The 9,342-nt window shown below is 39.2% G+C and overlaps 1 protein-coding gene across 4 annotated transcripts in view; it reads right to left on the bottom strand.

The window, feature by feature from the left end:
• Nucleotides 1-1,771: 1,771 nt before the first annotated feature.
• The window catches only part of CYP3A43 (cytochrome P450 family 3 subfamily A member 43), a 45,546-nt gene continuing 37,975 nt past the window's right edge, over nt 1,772-9,342 (bottom strand). For 2 of the 4 annotated variants that reach the window (XM_065541695.2, XM_074034505.1), the window contains 4 exons: nt 8,550-8,710; nt 6,393-6,619; nt 4,529-4,691; nt 1,772-2,326 (listed from right to left, as the gene is read on the bottom strand). In XM_065541695.2, the coding sequence (XP_065397767.1) occupies nt 2,231-2,326; nt 4,529-4,691; nt 6,393-6,619; nt 8,550-8,710 (647 nt within the window). In that variant the 3' untranslated portion in view covers nt 1,772-2,230. Of the gene's footprint in view, nt 2,327-4,528; nt 4,692-6,392; nt 6,620-8,458; nt 8,711-9,342 lie in introns of those variants that run through there. The other 2 variants (XR_012432229.1, XR_012432230.1) reach the window with 2 other exon arrangements.

Genomic DNA, 9,342 nt, shown 5'->3' with positions numbered 1-9,342 from the left:
AAATAAAACCCATCTGATGAGAATTTATGGTTTGTAGGGCATGACTCCCTAGATGCCTTAGATAGGAATTTGGGCAAGATGAAAAAATCAAGGCTTCATTCTCACTCTGGAAAAGTGGAGACCCATATACACAAAATAAGAAAAACTGGCCACATGGTTACACAACCTGTCTCAACTAATTCCCTATGGTCATTTGGTTTATTTAATTACTTGCCTTTAATCCTAGGTTCATGGCTCATAAGCATTATACAAACTAGAGTTATCATATTACTATTAATTTCACTTTGTTTTTTCTTTTTAAACCTTGTATCTGTTACCAGTTAAATTTCCTTACATAAGTACAACTCCCAAGCAAATAGTGCTGGTCTAGCCTCTTGAGATGATTTTAGATAAAATTAGACAATAATTGACTTCAGGTAGACTTAGCCTGTTTATTGCAGCACTATTCGCAATAGCAAAGATTTGGAATCAGCCCAAATGCCTGCCAATGATAGACTGAATAAAGAAAATGTGGTACATATACACAATGGAATACTATGCAGCCATAAAAAGGAATGAGATCATGTCCTTTGCAGGGATATGGATGAAGCTGGAAGCTGTTATCCTTAGCAAACTAACACAGGAACAGAACACCAAACACCACAAGTTCTCACTCATTAGTGTGAGCTGAACGATGAGAACACATGAACACAGGGAACAACACACTGGGGCCTGTTGGGCGGGGGGCGGGGGAGGTAGAGCATCAGGACCAACAGCTAATGCATGTGGGGCTTAATACCTAAGTGGTAGGTTGATAGGTGCAGCAAACCATGGCACCCCTTTAACTGTGTAACAAACCTGCATGTTCTGCACATGTATCCTGAAACCTAAAATAAAATAAAATAGAAACAAACAAAACAAAATATCACTGCTCATTGATAATACTTTTAGTCATTCAAGAGCTCTGATGAAGATGACAAAAAGATTATTGTTGCTTTAATGCCTACTAACAAAACATCCATTCTACAGCTGTGGATAAAAGAGTAATTTTAACTTTCAAGTCTAATTATTTAAGAAATATATTTCATAAGGCTATAGCCACCATAGATAGTGATTCCTCTGATGGATCTGGGCAAAGTCAATTGAAAGCCTTCTGGAAAGGATTTACTACTCTAGATGCCATTGAGAGCATTCATGAGCCATGGGAGGAGGTCAAAATATCAACATTATTTTGAAAATTTGGGAATATATAGCCCTATTTCTTTGGGATGAAGCAGAAAAGGAAAACGAAGAATTCTGTGCAGCCTCTGATACCGGCTGAAACTGATGAATGCCTTTAGCTTTGCTGCCCAATCAACTGACTAATAAACCACATCTTATTCAGTGTTCATTATGTTAAAACATTTGAGAGTAAAAGATGAAATAGAACAAGTGTAGGAAAATATGTTCCCTGCCTTCCAGTACTATCAGTTGAGATGATACATAACATTTAGTCAAAACTAATAATGTAAAAATATGTTCCTAAGTTGAATGTTACCAAATTGTGTGCTTCAAAAGAGGCAAATGAAACTACAAATATGTTTTCTAAACAATAGGCAAAGTCACAGTGGTTTAACTCACACCTAGATTAATAATCAATTAATAATCAATTAATAATCAATCAATCCTTTAGAGTTCTGTAAAAGGCCCCATAGAACCAGCAATTGTAATGACCAAAAATATTTAGTTGTTGATCTCATTGATCTAATTCTGTAGATTCATCTTTAATATGCAGGAAGACATCAGATAACAGTTTTGTAAAGAGGTGTTTATTGACTTTCTCAGTATAATACTTACTATAGAATATCACAAATAGAACATGTAATATAAATGCCACTACAATAATCACAACTATAATTTTCCTTTTCATTAAAAATTGTTGGTAAAATTGTAGAGAAAAGTTTATTCTCTGATCAGAGCTCAGGAGGACCTGAGGGTACTAACTGGAGGTGGCAAGGAGATAGTCTTATGAGAACTAGAGAAGGTGACTGTACTTATTTGGCACTGATTTGTCACCTCCTTCATAGTATGCAATGTGTAATACTCTACACAGACAATGAGAGCTCAATGAATGTAGATCATTTCTAATTATTCACCCAATACATTAGGTTAAGCTCATCTTCATTTCTGAGTTTTATTCACAAAGCAATTTGAAGTGTCTGGTGTTCTGGGATACAGCTTTCTTGAACAAAGTAGAAGTCCTTAGGGAAAGTCAGGGTCCACTTGTAATCCCATCTCTTAAGTGCACTTTTAAAACAATAGGTTTTTCTGGTTGAAGAATTGGTAGATTGTTTAATTTCAGTGGGATCTGCAAAAGTTAAACAAGAATATTGGGAAACAATGAAGCAAATGAAGAAAAGATAGAAGCAAAGTAAAAAAGATGACATCAAGGGTAATGCTTTGCAATGATTTTTAAAAACTACTTTCAGCACCATACATGTTGGTTTCTTTGTACTTGTTCAGTGAGCTCTGTGAAGACTGGATAGTGAAAGCATTTACCATTCATCATTTAACAAAATGTTTATTGAGTATCTATTCTGTGCCAGGCTTGAGATTGTTCATGCTGGCTTCTGTTCCTTTTTATTTAAATTTTAAGCAAAGAGATATTTTAAAAAATCAAATCCAGATTATTAGGCATTATGTTAAACTATTTTAGAAAAGTCATTTAAAGTTAATTTTGTGTATGATGAAACTTGCAAGATAATCCTCAGTAGGTGTTATATATTTCAATTAAATGGACAGTCTTCAACTTATAAAGAATTCATTAACTTCTTCCAACCGAACCCATCCAGTGTAATGATGGGAAGAGACCTTCAAGAAGCATTATGCTTTTGTTTTTTACATCTTCTCTTGATTTCCAAAGGAAATGCAAATGGGAAGCTTCTCAAGGCCTATAGTGTTTTGACTAATACTTTGAGCCCTCATTCTCACCAAGTCACTTCTTCAGTGTCAGGGGAGCAGCCAGCAGAGAAATGTTCTGATCTCAGTTAAGTGAAGGGCAGGGAAATTGTCATGGAAATTGAAAAGTGCCAGCTAGTAGATGCTTGGGAACTTGCCAGGGAGTATCACCCCATCCCACGTGTGCAGAGACCTGCTTTTATTCAGAGCTGAGCCTCTGTCTGTACACACTTAGAGAATGGATACACAGCTTCCCTAAAGCCACAAATAAGATTGAAACACTATCTATTCTTCTTCTTTCCCATGCACAAAGCCTACTTTAGAATAGGAGTTGCATAGTAAATGCACAAGTCTTAGAAATAAGACTTATAGGGCCTTGCTTGATATAAATCAATGACAAGTATTCATTAAGTTTTTCAGAGAAAGGATTCCATATCTTTCTATTAATATGACTCATTATTTTTACATTTCAAATGGCATGAATATGTTTTTCCTGTAGATCGACACACACACTCAAATATACAAATGTCACATGTTAAATTTAAAAATTAAATAGCTTAAAACTTGTATCCAAGGACTCCAAATCAACTGCAAATCACTCCTTAAACATGTATAGAATGCCTGCAACGGATAATGTCCCCTGCAAGATGCTATTGGACTTTTATGAAAGAATTAAAACAAAACAACGTAAATGGGGCAGAGAGGAGAAATTCTTAGAATAGAGAAAAGACTTACAGGATAAAACTGATTGGTGTAATGAAAAGTATAAAATTAGGTGATACCAGCCTGCAATAAACTGTAACAAAGCAGAAGAATAATTGGCCCTGTACTCGATGGGGAAGGTTTCTTAGAGTGGCTTGGGGAATTGATGTAGGACTTGTAGGATAAGAACAAAATGAGAAGGAAAAGAAGAACATTTATAGAGCTATTATTGGGGTGAAAAGATGTACAGCTTGTATGAAGCAGGGAAGCAGCACTCCTGGAAGATAAGGCCAAATGGTCAGGATGGCCTTGGACTATGAGCATCTTTTCTATCTGGCAGAAATGCCTTAAATTAGTGATTCTCAACATTGGCTTCACGTGAGAACCAATGGGAGAGCTTTTAAAGCCACAACTCTGGACAAATTAGTTTAGAATTTGTGAGATGATCCAGGCAACATGAATTTTTGAAGCTCCCCAGTGATTCCAATGTATAGTTAGTGGTTGAGAAACACTGTCATGAGAAGGCTTCTGCAAGTTCTAGTGGAGGAAAGCACCATTCAAAAGTCCTGACAAAGTAATCATTGCACTTCATGATTGTGCAAAACACTTCCTTATCTTTACAGTTGACATGAAACTGAATTTAAAATTTGCCCAAGTTCACAGAGACTGAACTTAATTATACCATGCTAATCTATATTGATATTAGATGATCTTTATAGTTCTGTCTTTATAAAGTCACAGATTTTGAACTCCAGAAGAGATTCATCTTTAAGGATTATAGATAGCTCCAATTAGATTCTTTGTCCCACAGAGCAAATTATTGAAAGATGAACAATAATTTAAAAAAATACATAGACTTTTCAGTTTAAAAAACTCCCAATAAACATTATTTATAAGAAAGTTTACTGACCTGAGTTTCTTCACAAGGTTCGAAGGAGAAGTTCTGCAGTGCTTTAATGACAGCTAGTTTTATGTTTGTGAGAGCAAACCTCATGCCAATGCAGTTTCGGGGTCCAGCTCCAAAAGGTATGTATCTGTAAGGATCTATGCTGTCCTTGTTCTTCTTACTGAACCTAGTTTCACAGAAGTAGATAAAAACAAGTTAATGAAACATAAAAACTATTAAAACTACACGTTAGGCCGGGCATGGTGGCTTTTGGGAGGCGAGCCCCACCTCAGCCTCCCAAAGTGCTGGTATTACAGGCGTTAGCCACCGCATCTGGCTGGCTATACATTTTTTGAAGGTTAAACCCATGTTTATTCAAATTTGATTCCTCAATATTTGATCATATTGAGAAAAAATTTTGATGGAGGAAAGTGATAATGCCCTTGTGGTTATGTGTTTTTAAAAGAGTACTTATATTTTAGAGAAAATTCTGAAATAGTTACAGGTTATTGCTTCAAGATAGCATTGTAGTCACAGAGAGGATTGTGATGGTGTGTGGACAGGGCAGCTGACGTGCAGTATTGACTGTTGAGACAGGTTATGAACACATGGGGATGCATTAATACTATTCTATAGCTTGGTGTCTATAGATGATAGTTATGTGTATGTCAAACATTCTTCACAACAGACTTTTTTTTAGTATATGGATTTCTCACTGCCTGGTCCAGTTCCTGACACACGGTACCCACTTACTATCTGTTTGGTGACTGAATGATGCAAAGAGAAGTGCAGTGAGCGGTCTCTGATTTTGTGTTGGTGCAGCCACAGGAGGCGGAAGTGCCGAGATGGAGGAAACACAGAAGTCCTCTACTCCAGAAAACAGAGAACTTGGTCAATTCAGATTTGCTCTTTCAACAAGTATTATGTACAGAGTCTGTGCCAGCAGTAGGGACAGCATGCCTAACAAGACAAGGTCCCCGCCATTGGGAAGTTTATAGTTAGGGGCCAATAAAAGTCTAGATCCCAGGCCTCACCAACCAGTGCCCTACAAAGTTCATTCCAAATTTTCCTTTCCAAAATGGGAAAATATCAACTATTTCCAGAGTGCAAACTGTGCCCAAAGCCTGACCTTGGCTCTGAATTCCCAGAAGATCATGCCCAACACTTCCAAGGAGGAACTTCTTGAGAAGTCTAGAAAGCAGGTGACTTTGCTTTGGAAGAGTCACCAACAACTGAGAGTATAAGGGAGCTGGCACAGGACTGCAGACACAGACAGGACCAGGAGAATCTCTGCTTCCCTCTGTCGTCAATGAAGTGGTTTAAACCATCAGGGATGAGGATGTCTCAGGACCTCAGCTTGCACTTTTACAATTACATTACGGAAAACCGCAAGCAATGTTGAAAAAAAAAGGAATGTGGAAACATGTCCTAAACATGGTGCTAAATTCAGAGTGCTAAAGGGCACGGCAAAGAAACACTGAAATGAATAACAAGCTTATATACTCAAAATAACGTCATGGTGAAATGAATTACAGCTTATGCATACATAAATATGTAGTAACATAAGATAGTAGATAGGTTATGGTTTACTTTGAAATGAAGTAAGCAGCAGTTCAAACTCAAATAAAATGTGATAGTGTACTAGTTTTTAACAATGTCTGTATGCATAGAAAAATGCCTATAAGACATGCATTACATAGTTAATGAGGGTTGTTATAAGGTGTTTCCTAATCTATGGTTTGTAAAGTTTGACAGTTATCATTTTGTAATAAAAAACTTCCAAAATAAAAAAGCACATATTCAAATGATTGCTATGTGCATTGAGAGAGGCAGAATATACTTCCACCAGGCTAGTTGAGGGAGGGCTCCCTTCCCAGGGGCCTTGTACCTTTCAGGGCAGAACTTCTCAGGCTCTGTCCAGTACTTTGGGTCATGGTGAAGAGCGTAGATTGGAACCATCACTGCTAACCCTTTGGGAATGAACACCCCATTGATTTCAATATCTTTTTTGCAGACTCTTGTAACTCTACTAACAACTGGGAATAATCTGAGCGTTTCATTCACCACTATGTCAAGGTACTCCATCTGTACCAGGGCATCGTAAGTGACAGGTGCCTGGGAAGAGAGAAACAGATTTGGATAAATTGAGATTTGGAATTAACTTTCAACTTAGTCCATGCAGTACTATTGAAGTGTTAGGAGCTCCAGAGAATAACTCGTACTGGTAAAAGATTGTTGCATTTATAAACTATTTTAATAACTGTCCATACGCAGCAATGTGCTCAATGGCCCATTGAGATGTGTGGAGGAGTTATGAATTTGGCACAATCCCCTACACAGAGACTGAAATCCTTGATGTTACCATTTCATGTGTTTTCTTTCTTGGGTGAACAAGCATGACTATTAGACGATGGCCATTTGAATCAACTAAAATATGCCTAAGCCAGTGTCACCTTTCCAAAGAGAGGCTATGCATCTATACCAAGGAAAGAGAAAATGTAAAAAAGCAAATCCTCTATTTCATACAACCATTTAAAATTGAAAAGTCCTGTTTAGACTGGGCATAGTGACTCATGCCTGTAATTCCAACACTTTGGGAGGCCGAGGTGGGTGGATCACTTGAGGTCAAGAGTTTGAGACCAGCGTGGCCAACATGGCGAAACCCTGTGTCTATTAAAAATATAAAAATTAGCTGGGCATAGTAGCACACGCCTGTAATCCCAGTTATTTGGGTGGCTGAGGCACGAGAATCACTTGAACCCTGGAGGCGAAGGTTGCAGTGAGCCGAGATCACCGTACTGCTCTACACCCTGGGTGACGAAGCAAGACTCCATCCCAAAAAAAAAAAAAAAAAATGTGGAGAGTAACGCTGTGTTATTTAAAAACTTTATAAATAGTTTGGGAATAAACTAGTTCCTTTGTAACCCAAATATGACAAAAGAACTTTTTTTTTTGGAGACGGAGTCTTGCTCTGTTGCTCAAGCTGGAGTGCAGTAGTGCGATCTCGGCTCACTGCAAGCTCCGCCTCCTGGGTTCACACCATTCTCCTGCCTCAGCCTCCCTAGTAGCTGGGACTACAGGCGCCCGCCACCACACCCGGCTAATTTTTTTGTCTTTTTTAGTAGAGACGGGGTTTCACTGTGTTATCCAGGATGGTCTTGATCTCCTGACCTTGTGACCTGCCCGCCTTGGCCTCCCAAAGTGCTGGGATTACAGGCGTGAACCACCATGCCCGGCTGACAAAAGAACTTTATAACTGGAGAGGGCACACAATTTCAGTGCTATTGAGAGTTATAAACAGGATAGGAACACTCCATGCAGCCCCATCCTCTCTTTCTCGAACAGTCTCCCACTTGTTCCTTTAGGCCTGGACCGTGAGCTTAGATGAACATTCCTTTGTGTTCACCTCACTGCCAAACCAGGGCCAGCCCCAAGGCCAGGTCTCATTACACCACAAAGAATTCCAATTCTGGCAGAATTCTGAAAACAGTGTGGGTAATACGTGACTAGCATTTGGTGTTATATTTGGAAGGTAATATTGTAGAGGGTAAGTGTTTGGCCCAGGTGTCAGGCACCCTGGTTCCTAGCTTGGCTTCTTCACCATTAGCTACTTGACTGGAGCATGAGAGAGGTGTGAGGCAGAGCTGAGTCAGCCTGCCCAGCGCACCCAGTGCCAGGCTCCATCAGACCAACAGCCAGAACAGAATGAGTCCGGCCAATATCAGCAGAACTCACTATCCAGACTTATGAGCAATGAATGGTTGTTTTTAGATGCCATTGAGGTTTCTGGATATTTTTTACTTGGTGTTATGTTGGTAACAGATAATGGATGCAGCAGGATCAGCACTGTTTTACAAAGATCTTCTGCAAGAAGCATCCACTACTTATGTTTCTCCCTTTGTTTTTCCTCTTAGAGCCTTTATGCATAGAGTATATGAAAGAACTGATGCTTACACTTTTTGAAAAAATTCTCCTGGCAGATGGTGAGGAGGGATTTTGCTGAGGCTTCACTTCTTCCCTCCTTCTCCAGGGATCGTCCACTCACCTTATTGGGCAAAACTGCGTCAATCTCCTCCTGCAGTTTCTGCTGGACATCAGGGTGAGTGGCCAGTTCATACATAATGAAGGGGAGAGTGGTGCTAGTTGTGTCATAGGCAGCAAAAATAATGATAATTGACTGGGCCACAAGCTCCAGGTCAGACAGAGCTGAAAGGAGAGGAAAGACATTTTAGGAAAAGCAGCCAATGTAGATCATCACAGTTTAGATGCAGTGAAATCCCAGTGAAGCTCCCAAATCCCTAGGGGCAAAAATAGAAAAGCAATTCAGTCACACTGGGGGTGGTTTCACTCTGATGTGTATCCTACAGAGCTAGAACAAGGCAAAATCATTTTAATCCAGTTTTTTTCCAGGGTCTACGCGATTGTGGGCCATCCACTCCTCATGATATCATCCCCACCAGTTGCACAGCTGGGTAACTTTCAGAGAGAGCATTTCTGTCTAACATACTCAGTGTTATGGGGATATCCCTTGGATAATCATAAAAGTACTTTACCTGTAAGTAAACATGGAGTAACATTCTCCCCAGTTTAAATTACTCTAGCTACAATATAGCTTAACAAACAATGAGAGAGTTTGCAATGCTAAGGTTTGATTTTAGGGAAATATAAAGGATCTTTTATCTAAGCATGTTGGAGGGAACCCAAGGGAAGAAGATTGGGCTACAGATCACCTCTTGCCACTCAATGTGTGGTCCGTGGACCAGCAGCACCAGCAGCATCTGGCAGCTTATTAGAAATGCAAAATCTCAAACCCTACCCTCAAACTGCAGAATCAAAAT

The sequence above is a fragment of the Macaca fascicularis genome, chromosome 3, assembly GCF_037993035.2.
Source record: "Macaca fascicularis isolate 582-1 chromosome 3, T2T-MFA8v1.1".
NCBI lineage: Eukaryota > Metazoa > Chordata > Mammalia > Primates > Cercopithecidae > Macaca > Macaca fascicularis.
Note: the sequence above shows the minus strand (reverse complement) of the source record. Positions and strands in the feature narration are given on the sequence as shown.